The sequence below is a fragment of the Egretta garzetta genome, unplaced genomic scaffold (assembly GCF_000687185.1).
Source record: "Egretta garzetta isolate BGI_Z169 unplaced genomic scaffold, ASM68718v1 scaffold368, whole genome shotgun sequence".
Lineage (NCBI taxonomy): Eukaryota > Metazoa > Chordata > Aves > Pelecaniformes > Ardeidae > Egretta > Egretta garzetta.
In genome coordinates this window covers 2,937,923-2,960,045 of record NW_009260684.1, presented here as the reverse complement: position 1 = coordinate 2,960,045, position 22,123 = coordinate 2,937,923, and the positions used below count along the sequence as shown (strand labels likewise).

Genomic DNA, 22,123 nt, shown 5'->3' with positions numbered 1-22,123 from the left:
GCAGTGTTGATAACACACCCATGTTTTAGCTATTGCTGAGCCAGGCTTGCACATGATTTTTATCACAGTCTCGTATTTCCCTCTTCAATCCGTTTTGCCGTGAACCTTAGCAGTGGCACCTCCATCTGTGTGTGCCTCTGCCTCCTCTTTCTCTCCAGACATGATTTAAAGTAACTAAGCAACAATCCTCGTTCTTTAGGTCGATCCTAAGTATTGATTTTCTGTACTGCTTATAACGGAGAGTGACTCTCCAAAGCAGCTTTCCAAATCCACGCTCCACTTATGTGAGCGATCCAAGAACAGGATTTTTTCTGTCCTGTTTAAGAGCCATGAAACCTCAAGTTGCCCACAGACTCCCCAAGGAGCAGGAAGTTTAGAAAAAGTAAAATGCCTGCAAAAAGTTTTTCAAAAGTACTGTACTGCGTTTGGCTGGGACAGAGTTAACTTTCTTCACAGTAGATTGTATGGTGCTGTGTTTTGGATTTGTGACCAAAGCAGTGTTGATAACACACCCATGTTTTAGCTATTGCTGAGCCAGGCTTGCACAGTGTCAAGGTCTTCTCTGTTTCTCATGGTGCCTACTCAGCAAGAGGCTGGGGGGCACAAGAAGTTGGGAGGGGGGCACAGCTGGGACAGTTGACCCCAGGGATATCACAGGCCATATGATGCTGTGGTTGGCAAGAAAAGCTGGGGGAAAGAAGGAGGAAAGGGGGACATTGAGAGTGATGGCGTTTGTCTGCCCAAGTCACCGTTACGCGTGACGGAGCCCGACTGTCCTGGGGATGGCTGAGCACCTGCCTGCCCATGGGAAGCAGGGAATGAATGCCTGGCTTTGCCTTGCATGTGCAGCTTTTGCTTTACCTACTAACTGTCTGTATCTCAACTCACCACTTTCCACAGTTTTACCCTTCCAATTCCCTGTCCCATCCTGCCGGGAGGGTGAGCGAGCAGCTGGGGGGGCTCAGCTGCCCACCAGGACTAACCCACAACAGCTGACCTATGTATTTTACTCCTTCAGTCTCTGCTTTCCTCCCAATTTACATTTCTACCCAGCATTGCTACAGTGCACAGCCCTGTACCACTGCTCATGTGCGTCACAAACTTAATCTAAACCTTGAAGCTCTCAGCTTGAGAAGTATCAGCTACCTCCTGCACTGTATCTGCTACCATGTCAGTTGAGTCACTACATGACTCAAATGGAAAAGCACACGGGCCTGGCAGATGTGGATAATTCCTTCCCTACCCAACACACCTTCAGGGTCTTCTGTTGAAAAAACCCATGTCATTAGTAATGTGCACGCAGTGTATTTTGGCCTTACTTTTGTGTGCTGCAGTATCTAAAGACGGATAAACACTATTCTCCTCTGTTTTGCCCTAATTCTGAAAATCTGACCCCACCATGCAACGGGAAAGTCCAAAACCTTTGCAGTAAGTTTGGGTTCCATGCCCCACACAACCTTAATTCAGCTGGGTTTTGTATATATGCTGTGACAGATAAATATCTCTGTCAGTATTTCTCTAAGATGACTGCTTGACTCAGAACAGACATGCAAACAGCTCTTCCAGAAATAGTCAAAAAAGCTAATTTCTCAAACTCTGCAGTGAACCCACAAGTCATGAGCACCTCCTGTGCAAGGTAACTGCAGAAACTACCATTAACACAGTCTGCCCTTCGAGCAGAGCTCAAAGCTGCCATCCAGCTCTTAGTCCACCTCACCTTATATTCCTAAAAGCACAGGATGTATGTTTAATGGTAAAACAGCACATGTGTAAGAGGCATGAAAAGACATATAAGATGCTGTACACTACATCTGAGGAGTGGAGTGGGAATTCCTGCCCAAGAGACAACCCCAGGAGTGCCCCGGTGACATTGGTGGGAAGCTGGAGGAAGCTTGCTGCAGCCCCCCAGAACCCCCCTTTCCTTTGGAATGGTCATGGGGACCTGCCTTCCCCAACTGCTGCCAAGCTGGCATGGAGATGCCGAGAATGCACAGGACAAGCTCTGCTGCATTTTGCCCTGCTCTGTAAGCCCAGCAGAGCCAACTTCCAACGCCAGCCCCCTGGCTGACAAGGAGCAGAGAGGATCAGGACCGACCACGTGCGCAGGCACCCCTGGAGCTACGTTTCCCCTGTGGAGCATGTTTATTTGAACCCTCCAGCTCCAAGCTGTGCTCCATTGAGAGCGGAGCTCCAGGAGACGCCTGGGAGTCTGCAGCCATCTGGCCGCCGGCTGCAGAGGAGCTCTCCCAGCAGGCCACCACAAGACAGCACATCCTGAGAGCAATGTAATTACCAACCTGGTGTGCAGAGAGCTGTTCCTCCTCACTGTTTGACCTCCCTTTCTTCCCTTCACACACACACGTGCCCTCCTGAAAGCTCCCCTCGGCATGGCTGGCCGGGTCCCAGCTCCACCAGCACCCTGCCCAGCTGCCCCAGCTAAGCAAACACTGCTGGGAGTGGGAGGCCCTGGAGCCATACAGGGGATGTGCCTGGGAGAAGCCCTGCACTCCACCTCTGTTGGCAACCAGCAGAAGGGACAGATTAGAGATGAATTAAGTTACCAGCATTAAATAAACATGCCTGGCCTCTTTGAACTTCTGCTTCCCTTCAACATGAGCTCATTTCACAAGGCCTCTTTTCGCTCAGGAAGCCATCAGTCTCAATGGAGTTAACTCTTTGCAGGACTTCTCCACTCCTCACCCTGCTGGTACCCATCTGCTCAGGGCAAAGACAGTCAGTCCGTTATGTGAGCAGAGCCCAGTAAAACCGTGGTTAGCACCGACCTCCTGCCTGTCTCCCCCGGTCTTCCTGATTTAAGGGGAATTCTCACCAGGAAAGGGAACCTCCCCGACTCTACTGCATGGTCCTGCATGCTCCAGGCTGGCATACAGGGAAGCTTTATTGGAGCTGAAGGAAAGGGGGATCCCCCTGCAGTGAAGCATCCTCCAACCCTGCCAAGAGCAGCACTCTCAGGTCCTGGGAGGACTGTGCTCAACCCTCATCCAAAGCAGGGCTGAGGAGTAAAGGAACAACGGAGGAATTTAATTACAGACGAGAAAAGTTCCTAGCACTCCCTTCTTTTGGTTGAATCCCACAAAATGGAAATTGGAAAGTCTACGGCAGGAAAGGGAGAGGGGAGCCACAGCAAGGAAAGTAAAATACCACAAAGACAAGGCTCATCCCGACTCCACGGCACTTTTGCTTGGCTCATGTAACTTCTGCCAACCCCCGCTTTTGCTACAGTACTTGAAAACCAGGCAAAGAGAGCAGAAATCTGCCGGAAAGCAAGGGCTGCCTCTGCCCGGGAGTGGGGAGATGTGACTTTAGGGGTTCACTGTTTTTGTACATTAGTGGGAACTGCAGAGTTTCTGGTGACGGAGCCAATGTGAGAGGGAGAGCCTGTCACTGCAGCCTGCCAAGGGGGTAAGCAAACGCTTCTCAAGATTACCACAGTGTCACCCCATGATAGGGCGTTATTTCTGGATGCTCTGCTTGCTCACAGCTTCATCCCGTGGCACAGGGAGGCTGGAGGGGAACAGAGCTGCCTGCACTGGGCACCACGGGTCAGACAGAGGTTCCCACTTCTCCTAGGAAGGCGGCTTCCACCTTGCTCCTGAAACCTTCCACCCCCAGTTTACTGCCAGGAAAGCTCCCACCCAACACAAGCATGTCTTTAACCACTCATGAGGTACCCAAGAAGCACCTTGGAGATGCTGTGCATGAGCTCCTGACTCCAGGGCACTGCTGGATAGGTCAGCCACCAGCTGGGAGGTCCCCAGCAGCTCTGCGGAGCCTGCAGGGTGGCAGTGGGCAGGATGCAAACAAACAGCAGGAAGCAAGGGAGAGGCAGGGAACATCAAGGCCAAATGAAGAAATCCAAGATAAACAGCGAGAGCGCCTTTCAGTTCCCAACCATAACAGAAATCATGTCCACCCGAGGGGAGCCCACAGCTTGGCTTGCACACAGGCCATGCGAGATGACCTCAGGCAACCCACCCCAATACCAACCTTGCAGCACAGGCTCACATCAAGGAAGGACAAGAAAACACCAGCATGATGGGTTAGCACAAGCTGACCCTGGATTTTCAAGAGGAACAGTCTCATCACAGAAATGCCTCTCCTCAGTAATCCTTCAGCTCCAGTAGAGAGGTTGCTCTCCTGCTTTTCATTTCATTGACTGGAATTGCCAGCCAGCAAATGCCAGAAGGATGTGCATGAGGACAATGACAGCTCCCCTGGTCCTAAACACAACTGCAATGCTAGCAAGCTAGAGACACATCTGAAAATCTCAACAGCCAATGCCCGGACCTTTGCAAGGTAGCAAGTTCCCCAATACCATTCCTAACCAACAATCACAGCTCAAGGAACAAGGCAGGTACGACCTGATTCAGACCTGCTTTTTCCATGTTCACAGCAGAGATCACAGCATAAGGCAGAGCAAGATAACCGTCGGAAGTACAAACAGATGCAGCCCTGCAACTTCTCATTATTCCCTTATTATATCCACAAATAGCCCAGTGGCCCTGTGAAAAAGCCCCTATGAATGCATGTTCTAAAGACGCAGGAAAGACTCCAAGGGAACTCCTGAAGAGAAGCAGACCTCAGCAATGTTGTACAGCACCATCCCTCCAGCGAGCCATCATCTTATCCATCTTTATGGACAGCTGTTCCTTAGCACCTTGATGCCAGGCTGTCACACTGCTAATAGGTATGATCTTCTGCACCTTTACCACACATGAAGCAGCAGACAGGGCACCCAGATGTCCTTGCTGCTGGCCTCTGCCTGTTTTGCTGCCCTTTGAGAGCTGAGTAGAGGAGGAAGACAGGGAAGCAACAATGTGAGCCTTACCTTTTGTTCCAGGGGGCTGCAGATTATCTCCAGTCAGCGAGCACCAGCCTACGGGAAAGATGTCCCGGGAATCATATCGGCACCAGTAATCGAAGGCACCTCTCCAGCCATCAAATGTTATGAGGACCTCAGAACCTCTCACCTCCCCAATGGTGGCCGGGCAGATGAAGTGAGGGTTCTTCCTGTCCACTGCCTCCAGCTTCATACCTGTCTTGAAGAAGTTTTGGGATGGAGATGGTGGTTCCTACAAGAAGAAGTTGAAAATGTGCTCAAAGAGGATATGCCAGTGCCTCCCCAGACTAGGGCTGTCCCCTCCATCAGAAAACTCACCTCCACAAGCAGATGAAGAAGGGAGCTAGTGGGCTGGATTTGAACCCCAAGTAGGTGTGCACACACTGGCCTAGCTACACAACCATGTGCCCTTTAAGCCAAGAGGCAACGAAGTCCGCTACTGACTGCTCTGCCATCACCTGGCGGCTGGACCAAATCCAGACAGTGATAGGTTAACACTACACCCTGTGACAAGTCTGTCATGCACCACAGGCAGAAAATAGAGCTCCAAAGAAAAAAGCCTCTCTGGGATCCTCTCACCTCATTATCCCAGAGCAGGAAAACCTGAGATATGACAGTTTCTCTCCATCATTCTTCCCCCACCTTCAGCTTTGCTAGACATGCTTTTGCTAGATGCCATCCATCCTCATCTGGGCTTGTTCTCCCTATTTTTTACACTTGAGATACACTAAAGCCACACCAACTGTCCCATACCACAGTGCATGCCTCTAGACTGGCTTCTGTCTCTCTCCGACTTCACAAAGGGAGTGAGAATACAAACTATGAAATCATACTTGCAGTGTTGCCTCACAGCAATATTTGCACTCCTTGCAAGCTCTGGTACATTAAAAAGTTTCAGAGAGGTGCTGACTTTCACATATTGCATCCCTCACTTTAAGTAGCACCTGCAGCCCAAGTGAAAAACAAGCACATCTCAGGCCCAAGCACTGAAGCCCAAGCCACTTTCTTAGTAGACCTCTGTCTGCATCTTGACACTGCTATGACACAGAAGTAGAGGGTATGGATCTGTCCTAGAGAAGCAGCACCATGGCAAAGCTGGGCAATGTTCATCTCCTCTGGGATCAGCAGATCTCACATGAGACGCCAGCTGTGATTTTGGTGCTCTGCAGTAAAGGGGACATGCCAGAAGGGTGTCTTCACAAACAGTACAGTAAAATACCTTGTGAAAAATCCGGACAGGAGCCATCTCTGCTCCATTCAGAGTCTTCAGAAGGAACATGGGCCAAGAGGAGGCATTCAGGCGAAAGCCTGCAGAGAAGGAAGCAGAAATGGCGACTTTAAGGCTGTGGGGGCCACTGGATTGGGCAGCACATGCCTGCTCTGATGGGAACTTTGCAGCGGGCACACATTGTGATCCCACACCACCCTCCTCCTCACACTGTAAGTTTGACCTCTTTCAGATACTCTGAATGCAAAACATCATGGTGTTGAAAAGAAACATCTGGAAATGGATGTTTGACTGCAATATTTGCTTATCATAACAAAAGTCTGTACATTGACCATACAGGCAGAGCACTTTGTGCAGCACTAGTGCTGGCAGCTTCAATGATCCTACTACAGGGGAGACATGAATCAGCAAGTGCACACTCAGACTATGGAATTTCTTCCTCAGTAGGGAATCTCAGCTTCTGGGTGGCCTCTTCTACCTTTTAGAATGAGCTGCAGGCAAGCTAACCTGAAGAAATAAAGAGGTTGTGACTTGGCTGGGGAACAGATTTAATCATTGCAGGAAAGGATGGCAATTTTTGGCTTGACATCATCTGTGAAAAAAAGTAGAGAAATAACAGGAAGGAGCTTCTGGGAAGAAAAAAGTAAATTCACACGCTCTGGGTCTCTGGCATTGAGTACAACTGCACAACCAACGAAAGTCTCCAGATATCACAAAACACCATCTTTGCTAAATGCACATCTTCCTCTACAGGCAATTTCTGCTGCTCAGCTGAACACTGCATTGCACTTTCTGTATTTATGGTGTTTTGAAGGTAACCCTGGGACTGGACCTAGACAGATGATTAACATGGCAAAGTTTTGCCAGGGCCAAGATGCCAGAACTCAGCCAGCTCAGTACAGGCCACCCTGCCAGCCCTGCAACTTTGTCAAAGCAGCCTGGGAACCGAACAAGCTAGCCACAAACCTCAGGAGATGGGAGAGCTAAGCTCCCAGAGAGGCAAAGACAACCTTTTACATCAATTATCTGTGTAAAGAAGGGGAGCAGCAGCAGATGTGTACAAGCAGAAAATGCTACAAGGAGCACAGAAAATCCTTGCCGTGTTTTCTGGGCCCTTGCACTCTGCAGGCAGAAAGGACAACTGCAGAACAAGCTTTTTGTTACCTATCTTTATGCTGGGTGCCAGAGAACCTGGTCCAAGGTTAAGCAGGCGATACAGATCAGAGCTGGGCACACTGACTTCTTCCAGGCTACAAAACCTCCCCTCTGGCACTGTCGGAGATGAGTTTTGCTCTGCAACTCGATTACATTTGTTGCCATCTGCTGGCAAAACCCAGGCAAGGCACAGGAGGAACCCATCTCTGTCAGTGAAGACGGGTACCTGCGCCTCCTGGGCAGGCTGTGCCAGAGCGGTGAGCTGCACCCTGGGACCAGGGTTTTAAAGAGATCTCTGCAAATGGACAGCAGCATGCATGAAAGTAACATAAAAAATGGCAGCTTTAATGTTAGGGAAAGGGTATAATTAGACCTGCATACACACAGCTTCATGTGGTGTGATGTGCCAAAACATGCACCTGCTGATGTTTCTTCCTTCTTCAGGAAGTTCAGCCCCAAGTATTCCATTGCAACTTAGACCGTGCTTCCACCAAAGCTCACAAATGGTGCACCAGGAAAAAAACATGAATAAAAATATTCCTAACTCAAGGTATCCTATTGAAGGTTCCCTGCGTCACTACAGATGGGCTTGATATTATTTGGGGATGTGCTAACTGGGAGAGAGATTTATGAAGACACTTCAAAAATAATGGGCAGCAGAATGCAAAAGCAGGTTAATCTTGCTGCTTAATCAGGAAAGAACCAGGAAATCAGCTCATAATTTAGCCAGTGTCAAAAAAAAAAAAAAGTGTGTTTAACTGAAGACAAGACTGGAAGAAGTGTTTGACTTCCCAAGTTATTTATAGAGCTGCAGCTGAGCAAAATTAAATAAATAAATAAACAAATGAAATATTGCAAGTGTCCCTTCACATGAGACCGGACTTAAATCACTGTGAACCTTTTCAGACATCCTGTTTCCTCATCAGATGGTCTCCAGCTAACCTGCTATTGCCTCAAAGACACTCAGGCACAAATACACTTAGACAGCACGAATGAAAACTTAAATGCTTTTGAAATCACAGTGTTAGGATTAGCAGTGATACAGCAGATGCCTCAGCTCTAATTGCTCTCCTGATTATTCTCTACATCAAGATTTACAGATCCCCAGCAAAGCACCTTCATCCAGATACCAGTACCATGCTCAGCTCGAAGGAGGACCATAGCACTGATGGATGGCAGCCATTTCATGTCAAGCGCACCTTTGAGATGACAGTGCTTGCAAGCAGGATCAGAAGCCTAAAGTGATGGGCAATGGCCAGAGATCAAGCTATTGCTAGAGCTATGTGCCAGCACTGCCTGTGTGACTGTGTGCTGTCTCCCAGAAAAGAAGAACCTGGATTTGTTCCATACTTGTACAGGCAGTCACCCAGGGAAGTTGCCCTGCCTTCAACACTACCCCCACACTCCTGGGTCACCAGGACTTTGGGGTGCCCCTTGTTTGCTTGTGTGTCCTCTGGGAAACGGAGTGGCTCTGGCATTCTTTCACACAAATGGATGGAAAATGTGTTTTTCCGTTGAGGTATGCAGGCAGAATTTCAGAAGGCATGAGAGCATGGTCAGCACATGCTAATCCTGAGTTGAGCTGCAAAGGGTGCAAGCAGCTCACCTAGGTGCAAAGAGCTCTTTCATCTACACTCTAAAGCATCTCCCTATCCATGCCACGATGTCCATGTGGAAATACAAACCTGATGTGGGATACATCTGTTTAACAGCCCAAGCTAACAGGGCTGGTCTACATCACAGAGGTAGGCAGGTGCAGTCCATGGGTCTCTGTCCCAAACACAGACATATAAAAAAAGCTAGGGTTTTCCCCACAGATAATGTGGGCACTTGCTGGGCAGTTGAACTTCAGCTCACCCAGTGGAGGCTGCAGCATCCCTCCATTCTTCTCACAGTTTCCTATGGGCTGGATTTCAGCAGAGTCCACCAGCCGCCAGAAGTCATTCTTGTTATCACTGCCATCGAGGCGCAGGCGGAGGCGTGCGCCTGTCAGACCCACCACTGTGGCAATGCAAGTGGAGGTGGTGTTCCTGGGGTCCTGGGCTTCTAGTTTCATACTGATCTTGAATTCATTTGCAGGTGGAGTGTATGACTGCAAAAAAAAGAACAGAGACCCAGTTAGAAACAGGATTTCCTATATATGCACCACCTCAGCCATAAAGCTTAAGCCCTAACAGCATCAAAACTGAATCTACCAAAGACTGATAGCATCCTCCAACCACAGCATGGGAGCAGACACCACAGAGTTGCAAAGAAAGCTTGGCGAGCCCTGGCAGATCTGTCACCTAGACCACCGTCTTTCAGTACTGCATCATCTAGACAACAAGACTGACCCTTCTTTAGCCTTCTTCTCAGGAGAATCACCCATCCAACCCAAGACCCAACCAGATCCTCCTCTGTGCTGCTGCCCCTCTGTTCGGACCCAGGGGTGCCATGCCAGTTCACTCCTGTATCCCCTGTACTCAAAGCTATCACCTCTGTGCTCAAGTACCCAGTGCCCTGGGGCATGCTATTCAGTTCACAAAGACCTGGTGAATTCTGAAGAAAATCTCCTTGCTGCGCAGGATCCACCAAAAGCTGGATCACAGCCTACTCAGAACATTTTCTCCCTGTGCTCAGCAGTGAGAAAAAACATTCTGGTGTTCCTACTCAGGCACTCAGAAGTTAAGTCTTCTGCACTACTCTAACATTTGAAGTGCCTGAACATATCTTTTTTTATCTTTGCTTCAGCAAACTTAGATTTCTATCAAGTTTCCAATATGCTTGAGTATCTTCCCTGCCAAAAAAGGGGCTTATTGCAGGCACAGAACTCCTGGGTCACCAATGGACCATCGCCCTTGGCCTTTCTTGTTTTCATTCACCCTCTTACCTGCTTGAAGCAATGGGCAGGAGCTGGGATGGCACATGTCTCTTTCAGGTATTTTTCCCAGGTGAAGTGACCTGAGAAGAGAAAAGAATTCAAATAGGAACTGATGAGCAAAAATTTCAGAGAGAGATGGCTGGACTCCTAACCCCGACAGTTCTCCACTTCTCACAGAGGAGGTGCTCACAGGCAACTTCTTTTCATCAAGATCCTCTGATGTTTGTGACCACAGATTTACAACTGCAGCTGACAGGCAGAACAAAGCATGGTGCTGCCTACAGCATCTTACTGCCTCTGCACTGCCGACGAGGGTGTGCAAAAAGTGAGGATAACAGCCTACAACTTAATATAAAACACTCAGCACAGATGAGAATCCATGGAGTCTTCCAGACAACTGCCCCTTAAAAATAGTTCATTAAACATGTTGCTCAGTCCAGGGATTAAGAACAGTCACTGTGGGCTAAAAGCAGCCCAAATCGACAGCAAACTGCACTGTGCTGACTTTACGGTTCCCCCGGTCCAGCATGCACACAGCCTGCCCTGCAAGCCAGCGGCTCACAGAAGGTATCAGCCTGTCCCCAGTAATTAGAGGCCAGGTCAGCAATTACTTTCCTGAAGCGGACACGGAGTCCATAGATTGGACAGGATGGAAGCAGGGATCCTCCAAACGGGGATTTACTGAACAGAGTGGCTCACGTCCAACACCAACACCCCTTCCACTGAACGCTGCCGCTGGGGGAAGCGCGTTTTATCCTTGCCTGCACCTTTCCCATGTGCAGCAGGAAGCGTAAAAGCAATATGCCATCCAGGGAAACCTGTTATTAAATGACGAATTAAAAGCTCTCGTGATCCGAGCAAATCATGACTTCTGCCATTTAAACTGAGCAGCTGGGAAAGGATCCTTCCAGTATGACATTAGCTTGTATTCATCCGAATGGCTCCCGGGAGACTGCTGTTTTCAAGTCATTTCAAGAGCATTGGTGGCAGCACAATTAAAGAGTCAGCTACCCTTCCCCTATTCATGTCAAGTTTTTAATCAGTCTATTTCCAAAACAAAAGCTACATTAAGAGCCATTTTAGCTACTGCAGTGCACGCCACACCTAAAAATTCAGGCATTAAGGTCAGCACACATTACTTTAGTTCTGCCTCATGTGCACAGAGAAGCCTTAAAGGCTAGATAATTCACTAGCTTCAAATAAATAAAAGAAATGCTGCTTGCTTGCCACATCCATGCAGATGACTAGCATACTGTTAAATACAGTGGAAATGAACAAAAAAAATACAGTTTTGCTGCCACACTGGCTAAATATGTTTCTGTTTACAGACTCTGACAGCACCTCTCCACTCCTCAGAGCGCCTGTTTCCACCCATTGGCACCTATTTTCTTTTCAGCCAACGGTCTCACACCAAGGTGAATGAAGAAATTCAGTGATTCACTGAAATGATGCTCTCATAAAAATAAATAAAATTCTTTTGCTTTAACTGAAGATACGATTTTCACTCAGTTATGTCAATGAAACTCTTTGTGTGAATAATGTGCAATAAATACCCAGCCAAAGCAAACCCAGGCCTGGAAATGCCTCACTGCATCCCTCCCCCTTAACTCTGATTGCTGATCTGGGCTCATCTCAGACTGGGGTGGCCCTTCAGAGCCCCTGTCTATGGAGCACAGAGGATGCCCGTGGTGACAGCACCTGGGCGAGGAGCGCAAGCCTCAGCCCGAGGGCCTGAGCAAGCATCTTGAAAGGGATCAGCTGTGGTTGACAATTTTATTTTAAAAAAGAAACCTACCCTCCCCTCAGCTGGTTTCAATCCCTTGCTATTAAAACCAGTCATGGTTTTAATCCTTCCACTTTTCACTCACTCCAAACCAAGCGGGGCTTTTCTGCTCGCTGCAGCACACGCCGCAGTCAAAATCGACGCTGCACAATCCCAGCAGAGCAGTAAATTTCTGAGACAGCTGTATGCCTCTAAAAATAGTATATGGACATGGAACTTATTTGAGATTAATTCTAGAGCCTGTTGGGACCCAGTCACCGTATGAAGACACACACACAATACTAGCAAGCAATACTAGCAAGAAATACTACACACAACACGCAGCTACTTATGACACATGGGTCTGGTGACTTATTTTGCAAAGAAAAGCAGGAGCAGCAGAAAGACTTCTCTAAGAATAAAGACAGAGCTGATACAGCAGAGTTAAGCCTTCCTTCCTTCTCTGTTCATTACTAGCCATTTCTTTACATAAAGATGGCATGACAAGCACAATTCAGGACTGCGCCTCTTCTTCAGGATTACTCTCAAACCAGGACAGAAATTGCATACTGAAATTGGAGGCTGCCACCATTGCCCGTGTGAGAGGAAGCCCTGCACAGAATGTATGGGATGGTTTTAAATGCACTCGGGAGTAGTATTCAGTATCACGATACAATGATTTTCAAGCAGGAATTTCAAAGTACACCTAAACAACCAAATACGATCAGCTTCAACCTAAAAACTGCAGGAAGAATCAGAAGAAAATGGCATTAACACAAAAGTTAAGGGTTTTTTACAACAAAAGGAGAGCTGCCAATAAGACAGAAAAAAGCAGGATGCACTTAAGGCTTTTTTAATAGGGGAGCCAAGAACAAGCCTCAAAATCTGTACATGAGAAAGAGCGCATGTGGTTGAAGATGGATACATCACACTCGGCCCTCTCAACCTTAGCTCCTCTGGACCGTACCCAAATCCTGCCCACCATATTGATCCCCACTCACTTCCAACGCCCAGCTCCAAAGAGATCTGCTCTGGAGCCTCCACGCCAGGCACACTGTCAGCCCGGATGCCAAAGCTGCCGGCTGATGCCATTTTACAGGCTTGCTGCGTACAGAGGTTACAAGGCCAGAGGGAAACACTGATAATATCTTGCTTGGCTTTCTCATTAGCAGAGACCAGCTATCTTGTATTTTAAATTCTCTCAATATTTTTATTCATAATAATGAATAGAATGCCTTACTCTAGAGGAACAGGATGGTTTAGTCCGCAAGATGCTTGTTTCTTATCTGGCCTGGGCAGGTAACACTGGAGAACGTTTTCTGAGTGCTGGTCAAAAAAACCTGGTGGCTTTTCTCCAATTCCCAGTGAATCACTTTGTTTCATGAAAAACCAGCACTTCAGCCAGTCCTAAAGTGTCCCTTTTACTGGTGATGGAGCCGGAGTGTCCAAGGACACAGCTGACTGTAGGGACTGAAATCCTCTTTCACCCCGAAAAGCAAAGGGGAACGCTTGCTCTGCTGCTGCCCCTAGCTTCCAGTACAATATGCAAAATGTCCCACCAGCCCTAAAATCACCCTCTGTTTTGCTTGGTTTCTGCCTTCTCTTTCATCCCCGCCGCTCCCCTGCAGAACACGCCATAATCCCACAGACTGGGAAGATGATTGTTGAAACAGACTGTGTTCCTCCATATAACATACATCAGATCTTTACAGGAAGAAACAAGAGAGGGACACTTAATGAGAAACACCACATTTTTGTAATTACATCTGTGAGCTAAACAAAAGCCAAGGATTGTAAACCTATATGACTTGGCTGTGAAAATGCCTACTAAGGGCGACTGTCTTGTCACTTTTGCTTGCCTTTGGAAAGCTCCTTACTGTGCGCTTGTGCCAAAGGGAGGTGTTACTTGCAGGCAGAGTGTCAGATTTGGGCTCTGATGTCTTAACCTCAAAAATATTTACTACAAACAAAACACTCCACACACCCAAGGGGTCAAACTACAGTAGTTGTGAACAATGCAACTCTGCACCCTTGTGTTTGGATTCTCATCATGTTGCATTTAATGTTGATCTTTTGCCCAGAATTTAAATTAAGACAAAGTTTCTGTTTATATCTTTAACTGAAGTCTGGTTTGGGCTCCATTAGCATTTCAGCTCCCGAGGGGTCATCAATCCAACTGAAACAATACATGTGCGTTTCAGGTCACATCTGTGAAGGAGAACGTGCCCTACTCAGATCAAGGCATCCCATTAAAGTCTGCAGCCCATATGTGTGTCTGCTAACGAGCATCAAGGCAGCACATGAAAGCAGCACAGTTTGAGCCAACTCGGTATGAAAATCAGCAGAGTATCGTCTCTGCTCGCAGATCCAAAGGCGACGGTGACCTTCCCCAATGTCTGGGCACAGCCTCCCAAAGGGTCAGCTCTCCCACCGTGACAGCAGAGCCCCTGCACATCCTACCCATTATAGTTTCCAGGCTTTTTCAGCCATCAGTCTGGCTGCACATTCTCCATTGGTAACAGCTACAACCGATAACATGATCCCACTTACTCACTGTCTTGCTCAGAGGAAACATGAGAATGTGCAAGCCAAAACTAATAGGTTTCAAACACCACGGTGCTGTCTGCTTTGCTGCTTCTCAGAGGTGTCCCCGTTCAGTACTAGCTTTAAGCAGAAATTCTTTCAGCCTGGACTATGGGGTGCTTGATGCCAGAAAGCTGCTGCAATTTCACACCCGAGCTTTGGGCAGTGATGAGCTGCTCAGAGTTTCTTGCAGGGAGGCAATCCCTGATCCCCGCTGCTACACCATGCACTTGCCAAGCAGACGTGCACATCAGCATATCTGCAGTGTTTCCTCCCTAGGCCAGAAAGCCCTGGGATGCAGTGAGGTGCAGAGGTTGGTGTGCTGGGTTATCATGAGTACCGATGGGAAAGCACACCTCTGAATTTCACAGAAAGCTTCATTCCAGGTCGGTGTTGCCACTGAACAACAGCCAGTCCTCTGACATCTGCAAATGGTGCAGCATGTGCAGCAGAGGGGAAACTGCAATGGAGCCCCCAACACCCCAAAGGCAAGCTATACACAGGCCATGTGAGCTGTGACAGTGCCCCACAATGTCACATGGAGCTCAGCACGGGGTGACAGAGGACCCAGGACTTTATCAGAGGTGCTAATAAACTTCCTCTCCTTGGAGAAGGTCCTTCCCAAACTGTGATCCACAGTACTTCAGTATAAGGGTAGACAAGGACAGATGAGATCCCCCAAGAGAGAACGGTGAGAGCTGATGGTGGCCCACAGTCCAACATGCCCAAGAAGCACCACCCTGAGTCTCACCTCATGGCCCAGAATAACCAGGCCCCTAAAGCACAGCAGCCAATTTGGCTCTGCCAGGGCCTCTAAGAAACACAGGTGAGCCTTTCACGAAGCCAAACACACATTTCCTGTTAGAAATGGCTTAACTCCGGCAATTGTTTAGTTTCTTGTCACTCTGTACTTGGTGGGAGCTATGGACATCACCTTAAATATAGGGACATGGGGAATATAAGGACATAAGGACATTGTTATACTCTGTAAGTAAAATAAGGGCCTGAAATCTTTTAGGAAATTATACAAGCCTTACATAAACTTCCTAAAGTTGGAATTCGCCTGCCTATCACCCCTGAGAGATAGCAGGAGCTGCCAGTTTTATGAACTCAACCTGCAGGTGCTGTGCACAGGGCCCCAGGCTGCCCTGCCTGGGGACACCTCAGGACACCTCATCTCCAAAAGGGACCAACTCCTGTGCTGCTACCGCCAGCTTGAGCCAGCTGGCATCGCCTGAGCTGGGGCAAGGGCCTAATTCCTGCCACTGGGGAAGGAGTAGTGCAAGTCACACCATGTCTCTCCTACAGCAACAAGGACTGGGCTACTGCTGCTGTGAATGTGGAAGAGGAGCTCGTGGAGGAGTAAGAGGATCCTTGTGCCCAGGATGCATGTGAAAATGTGTAGAGAGTCACCCCTTGGCACTCACAGCCGGGCAGCAAGAAACAGATCTGCTTGACCCTGCCTGATTTAAAAACAAGCTGGCTCAGCTGTGTGCCTTCCCTGGTGTCTACCCTGCCATTTTTGACTGTGGTCAGGATTAAACACACAAGCACTGTCCAAAAGTACTTTTTATCTGTAAACTAATTGGGCATACTGCAGTTTCCCATGTCCAAGCAGCTCAAAAAGCTTTTAGGAGGAAAAAAAACAAGCAAATGGAAGAAAGGAGCTCTCTTACCTTGGTATTGGGAGGGAGACTCTGACGGGCGGCTGTACTTGTGCTTTTTACCATCTTTCCAGTCTATGGCTGAGACAAGAAGTAAAGCATTTATGTCAGTGAAGGAAGCCAGCTAATGCACTCTTCAGCATGATCTGCTAATGTCACCTGCTTTACAGGCACCTCAGAGGAGAGGAGTGACCTCCCTGTCATGACCCCAGGTAACATGGATGACTTGTCTAAACCTATGGGGTGTGCTCCTTTCCCTCCACACAGCTCAAGAGAAGACCTGACACAAGGTACCTGCATTTGCATCCTAGTCTCTGCCTAGTCCTCACCAACCAGTGTTCTCCCACAATGGCAAGCAACAACATAAAAAGCAGCAAACTGCTAAAGCTTCATCATTTTAATTATGTGAAGAGGTGGCAAGGCTTGAGAGGAACAAATGTGAAAGCCGCTAAAAACAGCTCACGTGGATCTTGTATGCTGAGAAGCGGAGCCTGAATCACTCCTCGTTTATCAGCTCCAGGTTCTTGCAGCCAGCCTTACTAACACAAACAGCCTCGACCCTCTCTGGTGATGGGGAGAGGACTTCTCCCAAAGCCTGCACAACTGCTCTTTCCACACAGAACACTGGGTTACCACCATGTGCCCTGCGCAGCGTGTAGGAGAGCACAGCAAAGTAGCACCAGCTCGGAAGAACATCCTATCTGAGTTGTCTTTGCTCTCAACAGCTTTGCAAAACAGAGTTGCAAAAAAAATAAAGTTCCCAAGACAGTTCTGGAAGGTGATAGAGCAAGAAGCAGGGGATGCCCATCCCTGCCCCTAGCAGCTTCCAGCCCAATAGAGGGATGACAGACCAGCGTGCCACTGCAGAGCCCACCCTGAGCGAGCTCCTCCACCCGCTGCTGCCTGCCTGATGCGCCCTGGCAGTGCTGCTGCAGTGCAGCCCATTTATTTTACAAGGCATTTTTAGGGCCATTATAAACAACAATTTGGTATTGCTCTAAGAAACATACGTTAACCCTGCAAAAAGCAGTTCCTTGTGAAAGGAACAAAAAAGAAAACAGGAAATCTCCTGACACGGAGCTGAAAGGGGCAGGCCATGAGCTGCTGCTAGAGTGGCCCGGTGGGTCATGAGATGTCTGGAATTGCTTTTGGACCATTATTTTTGAAATCTTCTCTTCCTGACATGTTCTTTTCAACACAATGGACAGGAGGACTGCATGTAGGTTTTATCCCTTAAATGACCATAAGGGACATATGCAGTGTAGCCACATCATCACTAGGCATGGACCAGAGAAAGAGCCTCCTTGGAGAGACACGAATGAAAAAGCCGGAAAGGCACCCTTCCTATAAATATGCTCCCAGGAAGGACAGTATTCTGCCATCTCCTTAAGAAAGCAAGAACAAAGGACACAAAGTATTTAAGTCAGAAGCAAAAAAGCCCCTCAGGATGGGCAATGATCCTCTCAGTGTTGCAGGATAGCTCTCTAATAGCATCCATGCACTCAAAATAGCCTCTTACCATTCTCTGCAGGTGAAGTTAAATTTTATTCTTAACCTTTAACATGCAAAAATCCTCATTAAGCAGGCTGCAAAAGCAGCAGAGAGGGAAAGAAACACAAGAATTTCTGCAGGCGAATAAAGAAAAAGGAAAAGTTCAATGCATTATTAAAGAAGCAGGTAAGTAGGACAGAAACCCATGTGTGCACAATGCAGGTATTACTTCTGCAACCTATGGCATGGCATTCACAGCACAGGTCACAGCCACGCTGGCTTGAGGTGCCCTGCTCCACGAGGCAGAGAGACAAGCTGTGTGCGATGCTAAATTCAGCCAGCCCGGTCTGCAGCCACACTGCTGACTAATCAACCTGTCTCTTTTATTACCAAGCCCTCCAGCTGCCTCGCAGCAGGCTCTCCCCATTCCCTGCTTTCCTTCATTTATTTTCACTTCATTAAAGGACAAGCAGTGTTAGGAAGAGGATAATGCTTCTGTAAGATGAACCACCAGAGAAGCAAAGGAGACGTTTAAAAAAAATAAAGCGGGGAGAGAAATCAAGCATAGAAATCTCCTGCAATAAACCTTGTGAGCATGTAGCAGATGTGAACAAAGAACTGCGGAGGATGCTCCATCCTCTATGCTTCTCCCTTCCCCCATCCTCCAAAGCACATGTGATGAGATCACTCCAGTTGAACGCACATGCATGGCACAACACTAAAGGAAATCAATATTTTTGCTAAGCACAAGAAGTCCAAGCAGCTCAGCCGCAGGCAGCCTGCTTGACTTCACCCTTTTTGTTGGGGCAAGCAGGACATGGGTAGTGTGCGTGCGGCTGCCCTGAGCACTGTGGTTGCCACTGAGTGTAGTGGGACAAGAGACTCAGGTGGCAAGACATAAGCGTCCATAACAGATTTCATCTTCACAAGGTCTTTGGTTTCACGCCTCATTAGAAGGGGGAGGCTTGTGCCAGTTCGCCTCATGCTGGGAGCACTAGCAGATGGTGTATGCCGCGGGCTCCACAGAGCACCCTTGCCACCTGACACTGCCCCACAAGCTGCAGGGGTACACCCCGTGAGGGACTCTTCCTCTGCCTATCTTGAGGGTGGATTGATGAAGCCCTCTCTGCACACTGCTAGAGAAACGAACGACTCTGTTGCACCCAGCGTGTCCCCCACACTCCCGCCCCATTGACAGCCTCCTGATGCACTGTGCTCTGTCCTTCGGACCGCACCAGCTCGCTAGCAGGCCTTTGACTGTGCCAAGAATCACTGCTCACCTTTTTGAGGGCCTGGTTTCCGCATTATATCACCTGCTGCTGTCCTTATCCTGGGACTGGCTTGCTTTTAGATAACTGAAGATGCCTAGGACAAAAGAAATAAACATGAGAAAATTCCCCCATTCTGGAGCACACAGTCATCTGCAACATTAACTAATCACACAGCAGGGAGAAAATAGATGCTCTTTCACCCTGGGTTGCACAGAACATCTCCTACTGAACACAGACAATTCATTTCAGCCCCCCTGAAACTACAAGTCTTTCTCCACTATGTGGACAACGTCAAATTTATGGCAGTGGGAGCGGTATAAATAAGCAAGAGGAGCATATGCCAGTCTCTGTGCTAACTCTACAGTGGGTCCCAAGCGTGTGCGTGGAAGGGGGGGCTGCTCTTGCCCACTAACAAAGGGAGGCAGAGCTGAAATTTATGAAAGAAAACACATGGAAACATAACATTAACTCTGGCAAAGCAGCACCGCAATCCCCAGCTCACCACTTGCAATTCAAATTGCTCGCAGCAGTTCTGGGTAATAAGGATGAGAAATTGGACAATGACCCAGGTAATATTTTTGCTATTAGTACTGCAATGAATGTCCAAGTTGCGCTGCAATTTTTTTTTCCTGATTGGAGAAAAACCGGCTGGACTGTCCCCAAAACCAAAAAGCATTTGCATTGTTGTTACAAGCAAACATTACTTGAAGTCAGACCTTTTGGGAGATGAGTGCTGGACACGTATATGGAGACCAGCGCTCCTGCACAGCTGGTCTTTCAGGGCAGTGCCTCCTGTATGCACCGAGCCTTGCCAAGCCCTGACAGAAAATATCTAAATGAATGGCTGAGCTTGCAAACAAGCCCTTAGGAAAGCTAGTAAAAGCATGTTTTGACACTACACTAACTAATGAAAGATTAATTGTGTCAATATAACTCCATTTTGTTCACAGTGGGGCAGTCAGGCTGGAGGACGTAAGAGGAAGCCGTCCCAGGACGCAATGCTGAGTTTCTGCTTAAAGGGTTATTTACAGATCCAACTTGGCGAGAAGTTTTGATTTTGAAAACCAGGCTTTTTCCAAACCTAGGAGACATAAAGAGTTTAATTTTCTATAAAAGCGCTGCAAACGACAGCCTTTACGTGCAGTACTTGCAACATTGAGCAATACTCCAAGAAGGAAAATACTAAAGGAATATTGAATACTAAAGGAAAAAAACCCCCTAGTTGTTTTTTAATCCAAATCAAAAGGTACGCAGTGGTCTCTTATTGCCTCTGTCATAAATAGCATGTGTGTTTGTGCATACTTCTGAAAGGAGTAAAGTTTCTTTTCCTTTCAATACTGGAAGGTAATTTACATGTGAAAGCTTATTTACAACTTTTAGTGCTTCTTTTCATAATTTTCAGTCATTTTTACTAAAAGCTAGCAGTCATGGTAGGAAAAGTCCCCCAGCCATAAAATCCAGGGTGAAAGGTGTTATATAAAGGCACCAGACAAGCATTCACCATCTCTGGCTCTGCACCTCTGCTGTCTGCTCGGCTCCCCTGGACGCGGGGACTTTCTGAAGTACCTAAACGCTAATCATAAATCTCACATGTTTGGCAGGGGTTGGGTGCTCCTGTGCCACTCAGATGGCTTTTGAAAAGCTACTTCAGTCTGAGCACTTCAGAGCCATACCCAGCAGGGATGTGTAACCCTTCCCTGATGAAGTATTTGGAAGAAAAATTTCTGACCATGTATGAGATGCTCAGATACGATTTGCTGTGGCTTGGGAAGAGAGGTGAAACTACCACACCCTCCGTCCTTGCACAGACAGCGATGTGTACTAAGTACTTGTAAAGCACGCAGATGACTGCTGGTATCCCTCAGCCAACACTGTAGTGGGCTCTCAGCAAGATCTCATGTCGTGGAAGAGAATTAGACACTGTAAATACTGCTCCTATTAAAAAAAAAAAAGATGACTCTTCCCCAAAGGAGAAGACTTAGGTTGCATGGGGACTCCCACTCTGATGAGAGCCACGTGGGTGTCAGTGCACTCCAAAACATGCTTCCGAGAAACTGACCAAATGGGATGGCCCCAGCCTGACTCCTGCCACCCTTTGTGGTCCTCCACCATGGCTTTCACCATCCAGCTCCCCTGTACATTCTCACACCACAGGACAGCAACATGTGGTTACGTCCTGCAAACTCGGGAAAAAAAAAAAAAAGCAAAATAATTAGTGTGCTTCTGGGCCACATTACACCCAGAGAAGAGCCAGAACCAAGCTCCATGATGCGCGGCTTCAGCCTGCCTGCCCCAGTGGCAGCTAGCCCTGCACAGCGCAGATGCAAGCCCCCAGCCTCACTACATCCCAGGTACAGGGACCAGCTCTTCTTTAGCCACGGAGACATATCCTGTGTACCCCAGCCCTCCTGAAACTAGCATAAGGTGGGCTTTACTAACACAGGGCTTGGGAATTGGGAATTCCCACTGGCTGTAATTTCATTCTATAGTTGCCCAGAGAAGCTGTAAAATCTCTCTCCTTGGGTACACTCCAAGCGTCACCAGCTACCACCCTGAGCAGCCTGATCTAACCTTGAAGTTGAGTCTGACTTCAACGCCAGCCCAGCTCTGCATGTGGGGCTAAACCAGACAACCTCCAAAAGTTCCTTCCAACGTGAAATACCCTATGATTTTATTTCACTGTCAACTGATTGGAAGGTAAGTGGAATCACCCTGTAGGCTTTAGCAAGCCTGAAACACCCCAGTGAAGAAGACAGACTTCAGTCTCAGGAGAAGAAAGTGAATGGCAGAACAGGCAAGCTAGCAGGCACCGCAGGACAGAGAGAAAGGCAGTATGGATGTATGTGGTCTTTACACTGTTCAGGGACTGAAGACTGAAAAAAAAATCTTCAAGTAATAAATAGCAGAAGCTACAGTTTGGTGTCCAAGGGGGGAAAAATGGGCTATCCTCACGGATAAATCTTCCTGAATGACCTTAGTTAGACACAAACATGCCCCCCTTGACGCATTGGCTGGGTCAATGACACAAAGGAGACAATCTTACTTTTACATCAAATAAAGCATCTGAGATTTACATAGCCCAGCACATGCTGCAATACTCCATCTCCAGAACCTGACACCTGTACAAAGCTGCATACCAGAGTTAAAACCCTCCTCTTTTCCAAAAGCTGTATTTCTCATGCTCGTGGATATCCAGCTAATCTTGCAAGCACCAACCACAGTTTTATATGGTGTTGGTTTCCAGAATT

General features: G+C 47.9%; 1 protein-coding gene across 11 annotated transcripts in view; it reads right to left on the bottom strand.

The window, feature by feature from the left end:
• The window catches only part of SCMH1 (Scm polycomb group protein homolog 1), a 58,512-nt gene that overhangs the window by 36,158 nt on the left and 231 nt on the right, over positions 1-22,123 (bottom strand). For 7 of the 11 annotated variants that reach the window (XM_035901215.1, XM_035901216.1, XM_035901214.1 and 4 more), the window contains exons 2-7: positions 18,885-18,969; positions 16,126-16,194; positions 10,114-10,184; positions 9,102-9,336; positions 6,081-6,169; positions 4,850-5,093 (exon numbers count right to left, since the gene is read on the bottom strand). In XM_035901215.1, the coding sequence (XP_035757108.1) occupies positions 4,850-5,093; positions 6,081-6,169; positions 9,102-9,336; positions 10,114-10,184; positions 16,126-16,194; positions 18,885-18,909 (733 nt within the window). In that variant the 5' untranslated portion in view covers positions 18,910-18,969. The other 4 variants (XM_035901208.1, XM_035901209.1, XM_035901211.1 and 1 more) reach the window with 4 other exon arrangements.